The sequence below is a fragment of the Hippocampus comes genome, unplaced genomic scaffold, assembly GCF_001891065.2.
Source record: "Hippocampus comes isolate QL1 unplaced genomic scaffold, H_comes_QL1_v1.1 scaffold61, whole genome shotgun sequence".
NCBI classification, from domain to species: domain Eukaryota; kingdom Metazoa; phylum Chordata; class Actinopteri; order Syngnathiformes; family Syngnathidae; genus Hippocampus; species Hippocampus comes.
Genome location: NW_017805501.1, coordinates 390,363 through 411,294, shown reverse-complemented (window position 1 = coordinate 411,294; position 20,932 = coordinate 390,363). Strand labels below are relative to the sequence as shown.

The following is a 20,932-nucleotide window of genomic DNA, read 5'->3' as shown; positions in this document are numbered from 1 at the left end:
CCCCATTACCGCCATACAACCCCCCCAAAACCTCCCCCTCCTCCTTTCCAGCCGCCATCCTCCTCTCCTCCTCCTTTTTCCCCTCTGTCTCACCATCTCCCCCCTCTGTCTGTCTGTCTCTCTCTCCTCCCTCTCCGTCTTTCTCTCCTGTGTTTTCCTCCATAGACATCTACTTTTTGAACACCACAGTGTTCTACCACCACTGGCCCTGCAACCCCAAACAGACAGTACGCCGTGAGAGGAGCGCAGGTAAGTCGGTACGTCGCAGGGACGGACGGGATGATTGATTTCCCATTTGATTGGTTGTCTGTTTGCGGGTGTGAGCTTTTGAACAACAGCATGGAACAAAAAGAGTCGCGAGTGATTCTTAGGGCGTTGTGTTCTTCGCATTTATGGGGATGTTTTGGATAGGAACTACATTTTGTGGTTTAGGACCAAGACTGGAGATTTTTGCGCTGGTCCATCCTCTGCAGGATTGTCAAAATATGCCATAGGTGGTAGGATTAAGTGCTTAAGTGATGGGCTGAGGACCCGAGCGATATTTCAGGCTCATTCACGTCCAAGGATTTCTGGGGCATCTGTGTTGCATTACCAGTGCCGTCGCCTCTGTAAGCACAGGAATCTGAGAAGGTGATAGACGATTTGTTGTTGAGGGTTCAAATTGCCCCCTTGGGTCTCCAGTCTTGAGCTCTTGAGTGATTATATAATGCTTCAGGGGGAGTGGGTGTGGCAGCGCTGCTGAATGAGTCTCCTCTGTTTTTTTTTTTTTGGTTCTTGCATCTCCGTTGAACATCTTGCGTCTCCTTTTCCGCTTCTCCTTCCCTTTTGCAGAAGCCATGGTACCTCTCCGTGTACACCTATTGGCAGCGCTTGTCTGCCTGGCACTGTGTCAGTATGAGGACGAGGACTATGTGCCGCCCTCCTTGATCGGACCGTCAAGCGCAAACTGCGACCGCGAGTGCGAATGTCCCATCAATTTCCCCAGCGCCATGTATTGTGACAGCCGCAAGCTCAAGTTTGTGCCCATGGTGCCGTCGGGAATCAAATATCTGTACCTCCAGAACAACCAGATTGATGAGATCAAGCCTGGCGTGTTTGATAACGTCACCTCCGAGCTCCGGTGGCTGGTCCTCGACAACAACCAGATCACCAACGGGAAGATTGCATCGGGTACCATCGACAAACTGACCGCCCTGGAGAAACTCTTCTTCAGTCACAACCTTCTCACGGAGGCAGTGGTCCCTCCTTCCAAGTCTCTCGATGAGCTCAAGATGACACACAACAAGTTGAACAAGTTCCCCTCCGGACTCCTGAGTGACAAAGAGAATCTGACCTCCGTCAACGTGCAGCACAACGAGCTTACGTCCGAGGCCGTCGCCGGCGCCTTCAAAGGGTCCAAGAAGCTGCTGTCCCTCGACGTGAGCCACAACAAGCTGAAGAAGCTGCCTGTCGGTGTGCCGGCTTCACTGGAAATCCTTTATGCTGACTACAATGACATTGATGGCATCGGCTCAGGGTACCTAAGCAAGGTGCCAGGTCTGCGCTCCCTGAGGATGTCTCACAACAAGCTGGTGGACTCTGGGATCCCAGCGGGCGTGTTCAACGTGACGTCACTGGTGGAGCTGGACCTGTCTTTCAACAAGCTGCAGACCATCCCTGATATCAACGAGGATCTGGAGCAACTGTACCTCCAAGCCAACGAGATCAACAGTGAGTGGACGCCGGCTCCTTGTGTTCATTCAATTTGATTGCGTTCAATGTACGCATGGGCCCGCGATTACTTTTGACCAAATTCTCTCTTTTCCTGCAGAGTTCGACCTGTCGAGTTTCTGCAAGTTCGTCACCCCCGTCAACTTTTCCCACCTGAAGCACCTGCGCCTGGATGCCAACAACATCACGCACAACAGCATGCCCCCCGAAGCCTCCGAGTGCTTGCGCATGGCCTCTGAGATCCTGTTTGAATAAGGAACTCCCCACCTGCCCTCCGTTGTTTATGGATTTACTCAACTCTCATTGAAATAATCCGCAACTCTCACACATTCACTCTGACAATGAAAAATAAACCGTAGCGGCATTGCAGTCTCATTTTCAATGAACATCTGAAAAAAAAACACAATAATAATAAAAAGATATGATGATACGGTAGATAATGGGAGGGCATTTTAAAGTTAAAATACATACCAAATATTTGTAGATACAAAACAAGTAATTTGAAAGAAAAAAAAAAATCCTAAAAAAATATATATATAAAAATAAAGCTTCAAAGCACCAAAAGGTTTAGAGGTGCTAGAGCAAGTTTCTCACCCAGCAAGTGCCTTGGATGCAATTTTTGTGGATCTAAATGATCAGGCGAGTCACCAACATGCACAAATTTAACTTTGACAAAAATAAACAAATAAGACACACACTTCGAACATTCCAATTAGACACGTTAGCTTGTCAACCGGACACGATACGGAGTAAACAATGACGTTAGCATCTCCAGTGTGTCTACAGTAGCTTCATTTTGTATTTGTTTTGTATGTTCCGTGTTAAGCATGTATAGTATCGTGTATGATGAAGGCGTTGCTGTGCAAAAGGGCCAGCAAGAAAGTCAGCGTATTCGGCGTATTCATGAATAAAATGTAAAATATGTGTTTGGGATACTGACTTCACTCTTGAAAAAAAGTTCAACAATAGCCCGTGAAGAGAAACTGTCACATATTTGTTTGTCACGCACACTTGCTGATTTGTATTCTTTCCATTTCATGCATGAATTCAAATGGTATCATCCTTTTAAAAAATAAACTACAGCTTTTGCAGTTCTGGAAGTTCTCTATTGTGGCTTAACGCGACATTGTCATCGGAAGACTATCACGTCTTGTCTGGCTCATTTGCTTTTCTTCATTTTAGAGCCACTTTGGAACGGTCAATGCTCATGAATTTACTGTGAGGAACTCATTTCGAATAAACCATGTTTCCAATACATTTGTATGTATGGAGATTTTTGATACAAAGTGTGGTCGCATGGAAACATCAGATCAAATCATAAATCTACCGCAGTGTGTAAACAAAGCTAGCTGGGGCTAACTGGCTCCACGACATGACAATCTGCAGGTTTGGCACTTTGCGTTGTCCGTCGCGCACTCGTTGACACCACTTGCGGTCAAACCTCCAAATGTCTTTCAGAGCCGTCGGCTCGTGTGTACGACACACATGCCTATAGAGTCGCAAACACATCACAATGCATTCAAGAACACATTGTCCAATGCTCTTTTAGTTCGGGGTTTGGGGTGTTTTTTTACTTTGCGGCGCATGGACAATGTCGAGAATGTTAAGTGGCGTACCCCAGGGAGGAAAAAGAAAAAAAAAAAAAAAAAGGAACATATTTTTGTGGTTTCTGCCCCATTTTGCAGCATGCTTAACCATTTTGACAGAATCTGAGTGGATTCTCCTCCTCTGAAAGGTTATGGTTTTCGTTGAAACGGTTTAAAGGCACATCTAGGCCTAATGTCCGACCTATCCGATTTGACGCACTAACATTGTCTTTCGCAACGTGCCTAAAGAGGCTGTCGTGTGGTGTACTGCCTCTGGCCCTCGCACAAGTTGCCAGGGATTATCCTGTTCCATCGCGGCCTCTGCCGTCATCACTGGAAAGGAGCACTTGTTCAGGAAGCAATTGGCCTAATGAGCCTGCATTAAATTAAGTCCTCTCAGATTAAAGCTGACCTCACGCCACTGGGGCCCATGTCTTCAAATGACTTCACAACTGCAGCCGTTCTTATCATTTGAAATAAAACAACTCCATTAGTTACTGTATGTAATTATCTGTTACTCTGCAAGGGTGCAAACACAAAAGTCCAATCCGTCATATGCACGTAAAAAAAAAAAAAAAATCATTTTAAAAAACAGTCGTAGCCCCACAGAATTAATGCAAAGATTGGCAGTGACCCCCATAAATTTGTTAGTCCAAAAGAGATCACAAACAGCACAGAGCAACTCAGCGAGGCTAATGTACACGAGCGCGCAAGCCGACAAGGTAGAAGGCGTAGAGGTGCGGTGACCTCTTTCTAAATGGGCCACGTCTCGAGTCTTGTTAAGGCTTAGCGCATGAGACCTCATTGGCTAGTCAATGCTTTGAGTGACAAGCTGGCATACGCTGAAAAAGAAAAAAAAAAAAAAACGGGTCGTACAAATAGCGGGAGGTGAGCGCTGCAGCCTCATCAATTGGGACGAGCCTTGACAACTCCGGGGTGGACGCATCTTTTGACAAGGTTTGAGGTAGGTTTCTTGAAGACCAAGATGCTTTGTCCTGTGTGCTTACCCAATCCGGCAGTCTGTCATCAATTTTGGTAACAAAGCCTTGACAGCGGGAAAACTGGTCTCTTAAAACAGGTGTTTTGTCTTTGAAGTGTGTCTATCCATGGAAAAAAAATATGCCTGACATAAAATTAGTTCTGCACAAAACATTGAGGCATTAAGAATTTAAACCAGAAGTCATCTGCGAAGACTCAAGTACAAGCTGAAGAAAATTTGTTTTTGTTGTTTGTTCTGCAAAGCAGCTCTTTATATCAGGATTAACTGCTTTATAGTTGTGCTACCAAATATGAACTGATCTATGCCCTGCTTGTGGTTGTTCTATCAGGCAAAGGGATAACCCAGAAAAAAAAATAGTCTTCATTATATTTTCTCAATGTCTTTTTACTTGCTTGCATCCTAGGATGTCCATCAAAATGGAACGCTTTCTGAGGCTTCTCTGTGCCGCGTGCCTGCTCGACGCAGTCCTGAGCCAGGATATGCCTTACGAGGAACGAATGGCCCAGATCCAAGCATGCCCTCCGGAGTGCCACTGCCCCTCCAACTTCCCGCGTGCAGTCTACTGTGACAATCAAGGTTTGAAGAGCATCCCCCCGATCCCGCCGTTCACCTGGTACCTCTACCTGCAGAATAATCAAATTCAAGTCGTCTCAGCCGACGCCCTGCGCAACGCTACCCAGCTGCGTTGGGTGAACCTGAGTCGCAACAAAATAACCAGCGAGGGAGTGGAAAAAGGCACCCTGGATGCAATGTCGCGCCTGGAACACCTCAACCTGGATGACAATCTCTTGTCCTGGGTGCCATTTCCTCTCCCAGCCAGCCTGGAGCACCTTAGTCTCTCTCGCAATCGGATCTCCAAGATCCCCGACGGGGTCTTCTTTGGCCTGGATAAGCTGACCTTCTTAGACCTGCAGGGGAATAAGCTGATGGATGATGCCGTGACTGAGGTCAGCCTGAAGGGTCTTAACAACCTGGTGCAGATCAACCTTGCCAAGAACCAGTTGAGCAGCATGCCTCTTGGCCTGCCGCCCACCACCACTCAGCTCTTTCTCGACGGCAACAACATCGACAAAATCCCCACAGGCTACTTCAAGGGTTTACCCAAGGTGGCTTTCCTGAGGCTAAACCACAATAAGCTGGGCAGTAGCGGTGTTCCGAACAACGTGTTCAACATCTCCAGCATCCTGGACCTCCAGCTGTCACACAACCTGCTCACCGAGGTGCCCCTGATCCCCGCAGGCCTTGAACAGCTGTACTTGGACCACAACAACATTAAAAGTAGGTTTCGCACGAGCGCAGGCGGAACAATGAGCGATTGTAATCGTTTCCCGTTTCATTTCAGGCGTGAGTGGCTCCAACGTCTGCCCCACGGACATTGACAGCGTGGACGCCAATGACAGTGTGCCGCGACTGCGCTACCTCCGATTGGACGGCAACGATATCGAACCGCCGATTCCCAGGGATGTCATTCTGTGCTTCCGTCTCCTTAGGTCCATTGTGATCTAATTTTATTTTTTTAAATGGCTCTACCGCGAAGAACAGTCTGAACGCCGGACACCCGTGACAACAGCAAAAACTCATTTTCGTTTTTAGGAAGTGTAAATAAATCAGGCAGTTTAACAGACCACTAGTTGTGCCTTCAATGTACAAATCTGTTGATCATCTAGATAATATCCGAAGATGTATTTAAACCCAATGAAGTCTTCTTTTGACTTCCGCTTATTTTCTACTATTTTAAGATAAGTTGTAGACCGATTCGTACTTTTTCTATACGTTCGTACTGACTAATGGCAATTTATTTTTTATCCATTGTTGTTTTTCAATTATGGTGTTCGTGTAGCTGAAAAAGTAAGATGTATTCTCTTGTCTTCAGTTTCAATAAAGGTATTCACGAATGCAGGATTGTCCTGCATTTACCAGATTCATTCCCACTGTGTCAGGTCAGGAGTTCCTGGCGCCTCTTTGGTTCCGATTCCAGATCAGATCCTTTTCACCGGCGCTCACGCTTACGTGGCGCGCGGCTGAACTCGGATCAGCTTTGAGCACATCTGAGCTCGGCTTGAAAAAAGGAGGGACTTCCTCTCGGCTCCGTGCTACCAGGGGCTCCTCACAGAGGTCCCATTGTGTGCACAAGCCCCTTGGATCATACATGCATGTACACACACACACACACACACACACACAGACACACACACACATGCACTGAGATGAAACGCCAAGTTTTCACATCAGGAAGTGAAATATTTTAGTGTGATTGAAATAAATACACAGGTACCAAAATAAGGGATGCGCTGGTAAAGGATAAAAATCTATGAGGGCAGGGGTGGGGGTGGGGGGGGGGGTCTTTCTTTGCTGTCTTGTTCTTTGTGTCTGATGTCTAAGTGTGTGTGTCTGGTGATGTACTCTTATTTGGGATTGGGTGGGTGCCCTCCACCTCCCCTAGCCCAAGCAAGCCACCAAAAGCAACCTGCTCCGGTCCAATCAGCCTCAGTGCCTACCTTCACACGTAAGCGGCAGAGGCACTCAGGTCCGTCAGACCCTACACATGCACACGGCACATACACACCACTGAGACCCGGACACACATTGGTACACGCCCGGCCCGCGTCGCCACCCGCCCCCGCCCTCGTCGAGCCACCTCTGCACGACCCCTTCGCCATTGGCCGAGTTGCGGAGCCCTCAGCATCTCCATCGTGGCTGAAGGGAGCATTCGGGAGAGCGGGAGACACAGGTGAGCATTCTCGCGGCCGCTATCTCAATGATAAGGAGAGGGAGGGGGCGGGGTGGCACAAGGGGCTCCCTTATTGACTCATGGATTGAGTTTGGGGCCGCTACAGGTGACGGATTGTTTTTTCTTAATGATTGGGATGCACTGGATGGTGGTTTTATGACCTTCATGATTGATTATTCTTCCTCGCCATTTGTCAAGCCATGTTTGCACTGAGACTAATCGCTTGAATTTGGGATTGAACGATGACATTATGACGTTCGTAATGGATGCGTGAGTTTTTGTTTTCAATTCTGTTTGCTCATTTCTAGCGGCTTTGCAAGCTTAGTTGGTAGGGGGAAAAAATGAACTTACCATTGCTCAGAGGTATTTCAAGCTCAGCTATATTTTCACTTTTACTAATGCGGTGGTGTTTGGAAAAGCTACAGGTGGAAGATTTGTAATCCTCGATGATTGTGATGAATTGTTGATGTGTTTGAGTGAAAGGATGGTCTTTATTCCGGATGCTTTGCACAATTGGATCTTGGGCTTACCATTGCAGAACAAGTCATACGTTCGGAAAATTACAGGTCAAGGACTGTTCTACATTGACAAGTGGGATGCTTTGAACTGTGATTTTCTGACCTTAAGGATGTTTCATCATTCTTGATGTTATTTTGGGATCTTGGTGAAACTTGCCTTTGCTCAATTAATAAATATCAGCTTTGGTTTTATGATCGCCCCGATGGCAGCGTGCAGATACACTGGAATTTATTTGAACATGGTTGAAATTCTCTGGAATTTTTTTGCAATCTGCAAACTTGCGGGATGCCGCTAGGCAGCGTGGCTATTCGGGGGGAAATGGGATATCGGAAATGTCCGATGGTGGGCCAAGCATAAGAGAGAGGATCATTTCCTGCATTTGTCATGGCCATTATAAAAGAACAACTCTGTCTCCATTCTTATCTTTTGCAGTGAACCCTTGATGCATCTCTCTCTCTCAATCTCACACGCACACATGCACGCACACACGCACGCACGCACGCACACGCACACACACACACACACACACACACACACACACACACACACACACACACAGTGTGCATCTGTGAGTCTTTCCAAGCAAATGTGCGTGCGGTTGTCTGTATATGCGTTTCCTCGCCGCCCGAAAAGCTGACTGCCATCCTGTCCACAAACCTCGGTGGAATTTGGAGTTTGAGTGCTGAGACAGGCAATGACCAGGCCCTCATAAAGGCCCTCTGTGAAGGGCCAAAGGTTCAAGCAAGTCTTGAACCGGACCCCTCCTCCCTCTCGTCCCTCCTTTTTTGCGCTCTCTCCGTCTAACCCTGAGGGCCAACATCTTGTCCACGTCTCTCTTTTTCTTCTTCTTCTGCTTCTTCCTCCCTCGCTCTCCGTTTCTCTGCCCCGGCCTGGAGGACTCCTTGATGTTTTTTTTTTTTTTTTACCTCTAACATGCTGAGACTTGGCTGCACCTGCCACACCAATAAATCTCTGTTCTTGAGTCCATGCCAGCTATACGAGAGCTTCTTATCATACGCTCATCCCCTGATCATCACAAATGCCTCGCCACACATTGAACTGGATACAAACGAGAATGAACCGAGGAATCCAAAGTAAATAGGAGCAAAATGTGTGCTCCTCAGTGGAATCGAAGCCAAACCTAATATTAACCCAAAAAAAATACAGTCATTCCGACTTGCTCCCTAAAATTTAATAAGCAGCAACTTGGCTGACTTGCTCATGTAAAAGTTGGCCCTGCACACTCAGAAAACAGAAGCGCCTCGCATTGGGCTGATTTTGTCAACCGTGACAAACCGTGACCCCTGGATTGTAACACACTAGTGGTGGCTGAGCCGAAAATGGCCGCCCGAGCTAACTACTAATCCATTCGGTGTCTACTGACGATTACGACGGCATGCGTGTCAGACAGTACGGCTATGATGTAAGCGCGAGGGAATGTTGTGGAGTGTTTTAGCAGCATTGGAGACTTGTCATCATGATGTATTGTTTGTTTCCAGTTACAGTGAGTGTCCATGCAGCAAAAGGGAAAAGAATGATTGACACTTCCCCATAATGTTTTGAATTTGCTGTATTATTCGCTTTTGTTGCAGCATGAAGTAAAACCCCAAAACACTTTAATATCATTTCAAGCTCATCTTACAAATAAACCCTGAAAAAAAATCTGCAACTTCCACTAACAACCCAGGCTAAACTTAGCTACACCCCAAAATACAATGTTTTTAAGTTCCGATGTATCACTTCGGCGTACTTCCTTGACACCAAAAGACGCCTTTCCTATTTAGCGAGGGCTTTGCCGCCATCTTGCAGCATCAGTGAGTAGCTGAGTCTCGGATGCATCGACGAATGTGAAAAGGTGAATTCATGAACCACAAATAGGCGGCTATTTAGTGCTCAAAACGATGACTAATGAACCAGAATACATTCAAGGAGATTCGTTTTCTATTCTAACTGCACATACGTCATTGGTTTTTTTCCTCTGTATCCTAAAGGCGAACAATGAAGACGCTCGTGCGACTAGTACTGGGACTGCTCGTCCTGAAAGTGGCGGTGGCCAATCCCCGGTTCTCCCGTCAAGCCGACCTGGACTCGTACGACGACGGCAACTACGACGTGGACGACATTAACTCGGAAAACCAGGAGTACGACTATGAGGACGGGCCGACCATTGAGGATCCCGAGGTGAGCTGAATAAGAGGGGGCCCCGACGGTACTGTAAGTTTGGCAGAATTGAGAATTGCTGTTGAGGCAGCTGCAAAACAGTTTTCAACAAATCACATTAACAGTGCGGATGACGTTTTTTTGGGAACAGGTGAGCAGGACAAAACTCCTAAGCCTGAATGAATCGCCAACTTGGAAGATTAACAATGACTCTAAGTGAAAGAATTCGAGACTGGGATTGGTGGTTGTCATTCGCAATAATAACCGCCGCTACTTCCAAGTCATCTGCAGTCGTCCTTCCCCACCCCCCCATACCCTGCTTCAAAAACCAGGATTCCACAAGTGGTTTAGCTCAACTGCAACCGTCTGATGTGGCCGGCCTGTGAGGCATGTGTTTCCATCTATCATATGAATGTAGGTCGCAAAAACACAAAGTTCGAAGGCAAGTGGGGAGTTGAGGAGGGGGCGACTTTAAGCCAGGAGACTGACTACCATGTCAACTACTTGAAAAATTACCTCTAGTCCCCGCCTCCTACACCTAAGCACATCTAACGGGTATCACGGTATCCCATGACTATGACAACATTGTAGCCAATCAGAAACCGCCCCAAAAGGAAAATGGACTCCAACATGTGGATTGATAGGGAGATGGATTTACCGTTGAATATGACACGTGAATACATTGACAAAAACAAAAATCAGCTCATGGAAACGAAACATTCTGAAATATAGCATAGCATTTCGGGAAACTCTGAAGCCAAACGCCTCAACTGCCCCACCCCCGCCCCAACAAATGTATTTTGCTTAAGGACAAAACACCGAGAGCATACGCTATGTTGCACATATTGTAAAGCTAATGACATTTGGTATGCCTCCATGTGAAGGAGCGTTTTGACAGATTTTGTACATGTGCATCAGTTGTCGAGGGAACAATGAAGCATGAGGCTGAGCTCCATGCCTGTGGAATGCTGAGTCTTGACTTTCCACTTCCAAGCTTTTTTGTGTGTGTGTATGTGTGTGTGTGTGTGTGTGTGTTGCAATTTATCTCCTCTCTTCTTCTCAAGAGGGAGCAAAGGCTCATCGGCAATGAATCTAGGGCAAATCTCCACTGCTTAATAAGCAACTCTGAGTTTTTTTTTTTTTTCACCTTCTACTATGACACATTTGGACTCTTTAAGCAGCTTTTGTGCAGGGAAGGCCTGGAATAACAATGAAGCGAGCACAGCAGTGGCCATAGCGAGCCATATTGCATTGGGATGCAAGACAAAATATGCATATGCAATGACATGCTTTGTTGTTTTGGGTTTTTTTTCCTGGGAGTAAAAATTTACATTTTTGCAGGTGTCAAGAAATGCAAAGGCCTTATGTTGATGCCCATGAAAATTTTATTTTGGAAAGCTCAGAGACTTTGTCTACTCTCTCAGCCAGATATTCTCGACAGAGCATGTCCATGATATTAAGTATTTTTCTAAATCCAGTGCAGCTTCTCTCAAGCTGAATGCTTCCAGTGACTATTAAACTATTTAGCGGGGCAGCGACATACTGTTTGGCTTTGACTCCGCGCTTACATTGAGCGTCAGTATTCCCATGCTGTTTTTTCTGCACGTCTGCTTGCCAGCTTTTCGCCTCTTCTTCCCCCATGGGTGAATATGTTTGTTTTGGGGAAAGGGTGGTGGGTGATGGGTGGGTGGGGGGGTGAAAGAATTCGAGACTGGGATTGGTGGTTGTCATTCGCAATAATAACCGCCGCTACTTCCAAGTCATCTGCAGTCGTCCTTCCCCACCCCCCCATACCCTGCTTCAAAAACCAGGATTCCACAAGTGGTTTAGCTCAACTGCAACCGTCTGATGTGGCCGGCCTGTGAGGCATGTGTTTCCATCTATCATATGAATGTAGGTCGCAAAAACACAAAGTTCGAAGGCAAGTGGGGAGTTGAGGAGGGGGCGACTTTAAGCCAGGAGACTGACTACCATGTCAACTACTTGAAAAATTACCTCTAGTCCCCGCCTCCTACACCTAAGCACATCTAACGGGTATCACGGTATCCCATGACTATGACAACATTGTAGCCAATCAGAAACCGCCCCAAAAGGAAAATGGACTCCAACATGTGGATTGATAGGGAGATGGATTTACCGTTGAATATGACACGTGAATACATTGACAAAAACAAAAATCAGCTCATGGAAACGAAACATTCTGAAATATAGCATAGCATTTCGGGAAACTCTGAAGCCAAACGCCTCAACTGCCCCACCCCCGCCCCAACAAATGTATTTTGCTTAAGGACAAAACACCGAGAGCATACGCTATGTTGCACATATTGTAAAGCTAATGACATTTGGTATGCCTCCATGTGAAGGAGCGTTTTGACAGATTTTGTACATGTGCATCAGTTGTCGAGGGAACAATGAAGCATGAGGCTGAGCTCCATGCCTGTGGAATGCTGAGTCTTGACTTTCCACTTCCAAGCTTTTTTGTGTGTGTGTATGTGTGTGTGTGTGTGTGTGTGTTGCAATTTATCTCCTCTCTTCTTCTCAAGAGGGAGCAAAGGCTCATCGGCAATGAATCTAGGGCAAATCTCCACTGCTTAATAAGCAACTCTGAGTTTTTTTTTTTTTTCACCTTCTACTATGACACATTTGGACTCTTTAAGCAGCTTTTGTGCAGGGAAGGCCTGGAATAACAATGAAGCGAGCACAGCAGTGGCCATAGCGAGCCATATTGCATTGGGATGCAAGACAAAATATGCATATGCAATGACATGCTTTGTTGTTTTGGGTTTTTTTTCCTGGGAGTAAAAATTTACATTTTTGCAGGTGTCAAGAAATGCAAAGGCCTTATGTTGATGCCCATGAAAATTTTATTTTGGAAAGCTCAGAGACTTTGTCTACTCTCTCAGCCAGATATTCTCGACAGAGCATGTCCATGATATTAAGTATTTTTCTAAATCCAGTGCAGCTTCTCTCAAGCTGAATGCTTCCAGTGACTATTAAACTATTTAGCGGGGCAGCGACATACTGTTTGGCTTTGACTCCGCGCTTACATTGAGCGTCAGTATTCCCATGCTGTTTTTTCTGCACGTCTGCTTGCCAGCTTTTCGCCTCTTCTTCCCCCATGGGTGAATATGTTTGTTTTGGGGAAAGGGTGGTGGGTGATGGGTGGGTGGGGGGGGAGTCAGTGCAATCAAAGGCCTGCCTTGTTGCATCCCGCACTGTCATCCAGCCAAAACTCAAACACTGGGACATCTCTTAATTACTCTCATTAATGACTTATTAGCTTCCGGAAAGATCTCCTTACGTTTCCTCTTCACTATACTGTATTATTATAGATTTGCTATGACCTAGTTTTAAATGCAGCGCAAAGTAAAGGTTCATGGAGCTACCATGTGTGTCTTGGTTCCACAAGGACCATTGAGTGGTCCTTTTTACTGCATATGTTTAAGTGTCAGGTATTACCTGTGCTGTGTGGTGCGTGGGGGCTCATTGCCACCAACTGGAGGAGACTTGAATTGCAGCATTGTGCTGTCTAATACTGTGAATTGTCATGTTTATATTTACAAAAATAAAAAAATAATAAAAAAACTGCATCCACAATTTATGTCATCTTAACTTAATGGTCGGTTTGTTCTTATTGGAAGCATGGAACCATCACTATTGAGTTGAAGGTTAATGAGAAATGTGGTGGATTTAGAGGGTAGGCAACATGGGGAGTATCTGCTGCTATCTGGTGGTCAGTCCTGAGCCCACATGCAATTTTAATGAGCCACTTGCACTCAATTTAGTCCCGATTCTGCAAAAGCATAGGATTGGATGGGGTGGGAGTAATTAAGTTACTGTGATCCATATATTACCAATTATGGATTCAAATGAGGCGAGTCTAATTATAACGCTTGGCATTCCAGTCTCAGGGCTGTTGTCTTCCCCTCAGGTAGAGATTGGCACCCTGGCCCCACCTGACTACAACTACCCAATGCCTGAGGCCTCGTTGGAAGAACAGGAGGAGGAGGAGGAGGAGTTGCCCCTGAAGCCCCAGCTCATCCCTCAGGGCTCAGGGGGGTCCGGCGTTCTTATGGGCCCAGACACACAAAAAGGTCTGAAACAGCTCAAAGCTGGCACAAACAGAAAGCTACTTGAAATCTGAGGTTTTTGGAGGGTCTTAGAGTTGTGCAAGCAGCATTAGTCTTCACCGGCAACAACCAATCTATTGTGGTTGTCTACATCTTTTCTTTATGCACGTGTTCCATTTAACTAGCTGTCAGTGGTTAAATGTGTCCTGTTTGTTGTGTGTCCATTAATAACTAATCTTGTCTCTAACAAGAGGTGGAGCTGCGTCTGATGCCCATTGACATCCTTCATGTCTCCGGGGATTTTGGGGGCTCAGTGGGGTCCGGTGCCTCAGGAGCCTCTGGGGTTTCTGGGTCAGGAGGCTCAGGGGACCCACTGGTCTCGGGTGCCTCAGGGGGATCTGGTGATATTGTTTTCATCTCCGGTGCTTCTGAGGAGATCCTCAGCAGCTCTGGAGCTTCGGGAGAGTTCTTGGTGTCCGGGGATGTGGATTACTTGATATCGGGGGATCTCTATGAATCTGGGGAGGGCTCTGGATTTGGAGAGATCTCCGGATCTGGGCACCTCCTGATTTCTGGGGATATCCCAGGATCAGGGGATTTCCTGATATCCGGTGATCTTTCTGGGTCCGGGGATCTCTTGATATCCGGAGATCTTTCAGGATCTGGCGATCTCTTGATATCTGGAGATACCATGGGATCCACAGCTTCTGGAGCCTCAGGGGACTTTGGCTCTGGAAGTTCTGGAATTCTAATTGAATTGGGATCAGGGGGGTCTGGTATTGCCAGTGAACTCCCCCTGGCCTCTGGGGATCAATCTGGTTCTGGGTTCTCCGGAGATCTCCTGACCTCTGGTGCCTCTGGAGGCTCTGGGGTTTCTGGGGACACCGATGAGTCTTGGGAGTCGGGGATAACATTATTACCTGAAGGTTAGTACTTTTAAAACACGCCACTGTGTTACTCGTAACCATTGTCACCCTAACCTGCTGTTTGGTTAATTGTGAGAGAATGAATGGTTAACAATTTGATTGAACGTCCATCCCACATCTTATCCTCCCAATGTGTCTCCTAACCACTCCAACTTGGCTCAAACAAGAGGTGGAAGTGCCTCTCATTCCTACAACCATCCCACAAGAGGCTTCAGGTACTTCAGGGGATTTCTCAGGAGTTTCAGGAAGCTCAGGGGATCTTGGGGTCTCTGGAGACATAGATGTCTCTGGAACTTCTGGTGTCTCTGCCTCTGGAGAACCTGAGGAGCCCGATATAATTCTGATTCCAGAGACTGATAAAGGTCAGTATCTACGCTAGATCCAAGACATAAGCCAAAGGGTATTTTGATTTGTTAATAGTGGTGCCAATGGAGTATCTCTGCTTTCTAACACTCAAAAGTAATTTCCATTTAACTATTGTTAAATGCAACAAACACATTCTTGGTAACACTGCTAACTACTGCGGCAAACAGTTTCCCACTGATTGCCAGACATGTGGTTCACGTCCCTGATCATCTAACCTGTTTCCTCAACCCAAATCTTGTCTCTAACAAGAGGAGGGGCTGCTTCCGACACAAGAGACCCCTCAGGAGGGTACTGGTGGTGTAGAAACGACACTGGGCTCTGGTCTACCAGAGCCCGAGGAACCCGAAGAACCTGAGGTTGACACGAAAGGTGAGCAAGGAATGGAGAAAAGAAAAGGTTGCCAAGTTCCACCTGTAATAAATGTCAAAACATGGTCACAAAGCAAATCTAGGAGATGGAATCTAGCGCTGACTATTATGTTCCCTTGCCCCCCACCGTTTCCTCTCTCGCCCTGTGTCGTTCAGGGATGCCCACTTGCTTGCTGTGCACATGCCTTGGTGGTTCGGTGTACTGTGATGACTTGAAACTGGACAGCATACCACCTCTGCCCAAAGACACCACACACTTCTATGCCCGCTACAACAGGATCACCAAGATCAACAAGTCTGACTTTGCCTCGATGAGTATGTTTTGCACCCGGTCTTGGCGTGATCTGCACACGCAAAGAGCTGACGGTGTGGGTCTGGCTGTATTTCAGACAAGCTGAAGAGGATCGACTTGACAGCCAATGCCATCTCGTCCATTGACAGTCAGACATTTATGGGTCTGCCGGAGCTTGAGGAGCTGGTGATTCGAGAAAATCACATTTCACAGATGCCTGCCCTGCCGGAGACCATGACCCTGATCGATGCCAGCCACAATAACATTGACTCCAAGGGTATTCTCAAAGAGGCCTTCAAGGTGCGTCTGTCAGGATGGGAGACCTGCTGGTATCCCCTGTGACTGAACCTTCACACATCTCTTGTAAAATCCAGGACATGACCGGCCTGCTCTACCTGTACCTGACTGACAACGAAATTGACTACATCCCCGTGCCTCTTCCAGACAGTCTGCGATCCCTACATCTACAGGTAGGTTCTGCTCAGGTTTTGAAGGAACCTGCTCTCTAGTACTGGGAAACATTTGCTGATGGTTCAAATCAGGCTTCAAGGAAAGTTTATTTTTGCTGAGTGGAAAAATTATGACCATTCACACCATTATTGGACCGTTGAGATCCAACAAACATAGCCTAGTTTCCAAGCAGCTCTTGGTAGAATGGAGGAATGAGGTCAATGATTCAAATCAGGTTTGAAATAGAGGTCTTTTGAGTCCCTTGTCCCAGTGTTTGAATCGCCTACCTTCCGTGAAAGCAATGTTGGTTCAATACCCACTCAGTGATGGGTGTACATCTAAGCGAACAACCGGTCCATAGTTAAAAGAAAATATGGATAGGTGAAAAAAAAAACTAAAAAATGTTTAAACGGTAAATCGATTTTCCTTTTCATAGGCCAATATTGATTTATAAAACCAAAAATCAATTTATTTAATCAGTCTTTTTTCAAAAAAAATTCATGTGACGTGAAATATCGTCGCTACACGAGAGTAGCACATCAACACATCACTGAAATTAGCACCAACAACTTTCAAGGCAAACGTCTGGGAGTTTAAAAAAAAAGATAGCAATGAACTGAAACTATGTGAGTTTTAAGTTTAGTGTGTTTTTATTTACATATGCTGCCCTGTGGTTGGAATTGACTTAAGTTACTATTTATTTTGATCACATCATGTTCAATATTTAGTGTTATCAAATTCATAAGACAGGGGCATTCTCCTTTTCGGGGCGTGTTTTATGATTTCAAAATGCAAGCACAAATGTAATCAGTCTCTTACCAGTCAAGCACAAAGCAGGCGAAGGCAGCATCGCTTTCTCGACCTCGTTAGTTCCTCAAGTCTTCTTCATCTGTCAAAAGCAGCGTCAATGTAAATTCTGTTGAATCCATTTAAATTTTACACTTTTAAAGATCCAAAGTGGTCATTGTGCTGGATGGCGTGACACTTTTTAATGCAATCTGCGCGAACGCAAAACTCTTCTTTTTTTTATTTATTGGCGGTTGGCATACAAACCCGAAACTGTCCTGCACACAGGAGAAAATAGTTCATAAATATATTTTAGAATATCAAATGAAATGCCGTAGGGTCTTAACCGGGGCTAAGATTTCTGACGGGGCGATAGCACCCTCCTGGTTTAGTACCTTTCCTGCATAATGGTCATATTTTCTCAATCCTCCCGCAGCGTAACAACATTCAGTCGATGCACGAGGACACCTTCTGCAACCTGCATGACTTTAACTACATCCGCAACGCGCTGGAGGACATCCGCCTTGACGGCAACCCCATCAACCTGAGCCGAACTCCGCAGGCATACATCTGCCTGCCCCGCATCCCGGTCGGGGACCTCATATAAAACACAAAACACACCCAAACGCAGCGACCGCCACCACGTGTCCCTGTAAATATCCACCCAACACGTGCACGGGGCATGCGGACACTCGTCTTTCGGTGGCCTTCCACAGGCCACTGGGATACACTATTTTGCGGCGAGGTACCACTCTGCGTGGATGTCCACGATTCCATAAATGCGTGAGATGTGACTGAACATGTACATGCACACCTCCATAAAAAGGGTGCACGCACACACATACACACACCCACCAACACTTAAATAAAAGCCAAACTGTTCACAACTTGATTTAGGAGTTAAAGTCAACCCTCAACTGAATGTTTCTGTCTGGTGTCTGCTCACAACTGGTCTCTTTTTTTATTTTAAAGATGTTTGTTTTGTAAAGATTAAATATAAATATTAAATAAGTCTTTTGAAAATGTAAACTTATTTGAAGGCCGGAGCTCAATGGAAGGTGAGATTTTGAGTACCTAATGCAATAAAAGACGCATTTTAAACACAAGCATTTGTTGTAAAGTCTGTATTCTAATATACAGGGATGAGAATGACAATTGAGAAAATAGTCAGAAAAACGTAATTGTCTTTGTTTGGAGCGAAACACGCCAAGTAGACGGGGGGGGGGGCGTCCTCCCAACTTGGATGCTAATGTGCTTATCACATAAAACAAATAAATATACGGCACATTAACTGAGGTAAACTGAGGCACGAGTGACAGTCTGGGCTACGACAATTTAGCGCTAGCTAATGCTAACGTGATCGTACGTTCATCGGTGATAACAGCGGCGGGAATTAAACGTAACCAAAAAATGAACACTACACCTTGAATGGCAATGCCACTCACCTCTCACGACGGAAAAGGAAAAAAAAAAAAAACCTCCGGACATCAAACTTGCCACCCGCCGATGTCCGGGGCGCGCGGTGCATTATGGTGTAAGGGATTTTCTCCCGCTACCAACATTGAATGGGGTCAATGTAGAAAGCTACGATTTGGACATTTCAACCGATGCAAAGTAGATGTATTTCTATTTTTAAAAAAAATAAACCTTGTCGTTTAAAACTCATTTCACTCATGAAATTACGGCCGAGGTGCGATTCATTCCAAAGTAAGTGCTATGGCATTCAAATTGACAGGCACGAAGGCAAAGCACATGACCCATAATGCACCGCACGACCTTGAGATCTCCAAGAGGTCCATGGTCATTTTGGTCCGAAAATTCTCATTCCCGAATATAAAAATTTAAAATTCAGTTTAGATTTTTGTGCACAATAGCTTATTCCAAAGACTATTGTTCATGAACTGGAAGGAGCGTTGTGGCAAATAACAATGCTAACTGCTTGCTCCTGTGTGCTCTGTATCGTATAACCACATGAGTAAATAAAGTTCTTTTGCAGACCTCTTCCAAAACAAAAAGCTTGTTTTTAATGTTATTATTCATGACTGTTTAAAAAAAAAGTCCCTGCTTTTGATTTTAAAAAGATGTCATTTTGGGGCCAAAAGGACCAAGGTTTAGTCCCAATCAAAAACTATCAATTAGTTTTTCGAATAAATCCAGAAAGCGTTCCGTCCTGTCGATTGAGTCATTGTCTCTGGTGGTCTTCCGGGAGGTGGGGGGTTCCGACACGGCTTTCTGTCTCTCCAGCGCCTGCCTTTCCCTATTGATGGCATCTCGGTCCTTGGCCACCATCTCTTTCTCCCGCTCTATCAGCAGCCTCTCACGCTCCATCAGGGCTCGGTCCCGGTCCACAATGGCAATCTCCCGCTCCAGCAATGCCCTGTCTCGTTGCAGAGCCATGCGCTCTAGCTCCATGAATCGCTTTTCCCTCTCTGTTGCCTCGTCTTGTGACATGAACTCCTGGCTGTCTTCCATCCCATCCTCATCAGCACCATCCTCCTCCTCTCCTGTTCCACTATCTCCATTCAATGTCACCTCAATTTCCGGGACAATGTTCGTTACTTGAGCCGGTGAGATGCTCACTGGGGTTCTCTTTCTCTTCTTGCCTCTGGGAGAAATACACAATTTATCTTCAGCGCAGATTCCCAAAACGGGGGCACTGCCTTCCAGTCTACCTTCCATGGCATCATCCATCAAAGTGAAGAGAGGCCACATATAACAATGACTTTTGTCCTTGAGCTCCTAAAAAGAAACAGCAGCGTGTCAAAATATGTCTAACATGAATCTGAATATAAATGTAAAGTTAAAAAAATTGTACCTTGTATCGCTGCCTTAGGTTTTGCCATTTTTTTTTGGCTTGACGGTGGTTCAGTTTGTATTGCAAGCCCATATGTCTGAGGATGGCCATCCATGCCCACGCGGAAGTATTTCTTTTCCCAGAAAAGAGATAATTATTTGACATCCTTAGCTTCACAAGCTCTTCCGCTTCTTTCAGGCTCCCTAGAAGAGAAAATACATAATTACGATAAAGCAGCAGCCAGAAAACAATGGACATTTAGACTTTCAGATTTACTATAACAACGAAAACCATAAACGCAGCATAATACAAAACACAGAACTTATGCTGCATAATACCGGAAATTACGACAGCTTTGGCAAGGTTGCTAACTAACAAACACTTTATTATGGAAAATCTTTTTCGATTTGCCATTTCTAAAGCAAGCCAAGTCGTAACAACAAAGTCCACGCGTGCACACGGAGAGTACTTTGAAGGTCGCCAATTTCACAACAGCACGCAGTCTTTTTTTCTCCTTTTATTTACTTATTTGTTTTGCAAATAAGACTTACAATTATAAATCGGCTCCACGGGGTTAACTGTATCATATGTGGTACTCGTATACGCGTGATCTTGGAACGCCATTTCGAATCAAGTTTGAAGACTTCTTCCATCAAGTGCACTTCGTAGGTCACGCTGCTTTTCTTCGGAGCAGTATCGACGACTCTTCGCGGAAGTGACGTATACTTCCGCTTCTGCCTCCGCACTTCACGGCAGCCGAACGTCACGTCTTCCTTTTTCTTCCTCTTAATTAAATTTATTGGCAGATTACGTCTCTTTTGGTGTTTACCGCCACCTAGTGTACACAAAATGGAAAGGGGCTTGACAGGCTATGCTATCTGTTATCAATCAGTTTCATGACTGAGAAGACTAGAGAAACCAAGCGGGGAATTTTATTTGTGCTCAATAACGCTATATTAAAATGTATAAAAGCATTCGACCAAATACCCGCTGCAATCTATTCCTAAAATAGTTTCTACCTTTCGTGATGGGATTTGTACACTGCTAGCCTATATTATTATTATTTTTAATAGTAGTGGTAGTAATAGGAGGAGGAATTTAAGACTGGTTTAAGAATTTACTTTATGTACACGATAAATAAAATAATCGGGTATAATTTGTGTATCCGAAATAA

At 45.5% G+C, this 20,932-nt stretch overlaps 4 protein-coding genes across 6 annotated transcripts; 3 read left to right on the top strand and 1 right to left on the bottom strand.

Moving 5' to 3' along the window:
- Positions 1–101: 101 nt before the first annotated feature.
- On the top strand, positions 102–2,965 carry lum (lumican). Its single transcript, XM_019877098.1, has 3 exons — positions 102–249; positions 832–1,710; positions 1,811–2,965. Exons 2-3 carry the CDS (start codon positions 837–839, stop codon positions 1,963–1,965), a joined length of 1,029 nt encoding a protein of 342 aa, XP_019732657.1. The 5' UTR covers positions 102–249; positions 832–836; the 3' UTR covers positions 1,966–2,965.
- Positions 2,966–3,864: 899 nt separating this feature from the next.
- kera (keratocan) lies at positions 3,865–6,217 on the top strand. The gene is made up of 3 exons (XM_019877097.1): positions 3,865–4,260; positions 4,700–5,574; positions 5,639–6,217. The coding sequence occupies exons 2-3, from the start codon at positions 4,701–4,703 to the stop codon at positions 5,800–5,802; spliced, it is 1,038 nt and encodes a 345-aa protein (XP_019732656.1). The 5' UTR covers positions 3,865–4,260; position 4,700; the 3' UTR covers positions 5,803–6,217.
- A 570-nt stretch (positions 6,218–6,787) lies between these two features.
- On the top strand, positions 6,788–18,070 carry epyc (epiphycan). 2 transcript variants are annotated; one of them, XM_019877090.1, is made up of 10 exons: positions 6,788–7,027; positions 9,538–9,727; positions 13,638–13,800; positions 14,028–14,702; positions 14,870–15,064; positions 15,318–15,437; positions 15,593–15,751; positions 15,826–16,028; positions 16,103–16,198; positions 17,401–18,070. In XM_019877090.1, the coding sequence occupies exons 2-10, from the start codon at positions 9,545–9,547 to the stop codon at positions 17,569–17,571; spliced, it is 1,965 nt and encodes a 654-aa protein (XP_019732649.1). In that variant the 5' UTR covers positions 6,788–7,027; positions 9,538–9,544; the 3' UTR covers positions 17,572–18,070. The 2 variants fall into 2 exon arrangements, with proteins under 2 accessions (XP_019732649.1, XP_019732650.1); XM_019877091.1 differs by lacking the exons at positions 14,028–14,702; positions 14,870–15,064 and having other exon boundaries at positions 17,401–17,571.
- Positions 18,071–18,604: 534 nt separating this feature from the next.
- On the bottom strand, positions 18,605–20,861 carry LOC109520125 (uncharacterized). 2 transcript variants are annotated; one of them, XM_019877101.1, is made up of 4 exons: positions 20,310–20,861; positions 19,780–19,961; positions 19,046–19,703; positions 18,605–18,877 (listed from the first exon to the last, which is right to left on the bottom strand). In XM_019877101.1, the coding sequence occupies exons 1-3, from the start codon at positions 20,380–20,382 to the stop codon at positions 19,086–19,088; spliced, it is 873 nt and encodes a 290-aa protein (XP_019732660.1). In that variant the 5' UTR covers positions 20,383–20,861; the 3' UTR covers positions 18,605–18,877; positions 19,046–19,085. The 2 variants fall into 2 exon arrangements, with proteins under 2 accessions (XP_019732660.1, XP_019732659.1); XM_019877100.1 differs by having other exon boundaries at positions 18,607–19,703.
- Positions 20,862–20,932: the final 71 nt, after the last annotated feature.

Coding starts and splice junctions, on each gene's coding strand:
- LOC109520125 (XM_019877101.1), bottom strand. CDS start 20,382: ATGGCGTTCCAAGATCACGCGTATACGAGTACCACATATGATACAGTT. Junction 19,962..20,309: donor CGTGGAGCCGATTTATAATT/GTAAGTCTTATT, acceptor TTTCTCTTCTAG/GGAGCCTGAAAGAAGCGGAA. Junction 19,704..19,779: donor ACCTAAGGCAGCGATACAAG/GTACAATTTTTT, acceptor GTTTCTTTTTAG/GAGCTCAAGGACAAAAGTCA.
- kera (XM_019877097.1), top strand. CDS start 4,701: ATGTCCATCAAAATGGAACGCTTTCTGAGGCTTCTCTGTGCCGCGTGC. Junction 5,575..5,638: donor GGACCACAACAACATTAAAA/GTAGGTTTCGCA, acceptor GTTTCATTTCAG/GCGTGAGTGGCTCCAACGTC.
- lum (XM_019877098.1), top strand. CDS start 837: ATGGTACCTCTCCGTGTACACCTATTGGCAGCGCTTGTCTGCCTGGCA. Junction 1,711..1,810: donor CCAAGCCAACGAGATCAACA/GTGAGTGGACGC, acceptor CTTTTCCTGCAG/AGTTCGACCTGTCGAGTTTC.
- epyc (XM_019877090.1), top strand. CDS start 9,545: ATGAAGACGCTCGTGCGACTAGTACTGGGACTGCTCGTCCTGAAAGTG. Junction 14,703..14,869: donor GATAACATTATTACCTGAAG/GTTAGTACTTTT, acceptor GGCTCAAACAAG/AGGTGGAAGTGCCTCTCATT. Junction 15,752..15,825: donor GTCTGACTTTGCCTCGATGA/GTATGTTTTGCA, acceptor GCTGTATTTCAG/ACAAGCTGAAGAGGATCGAC.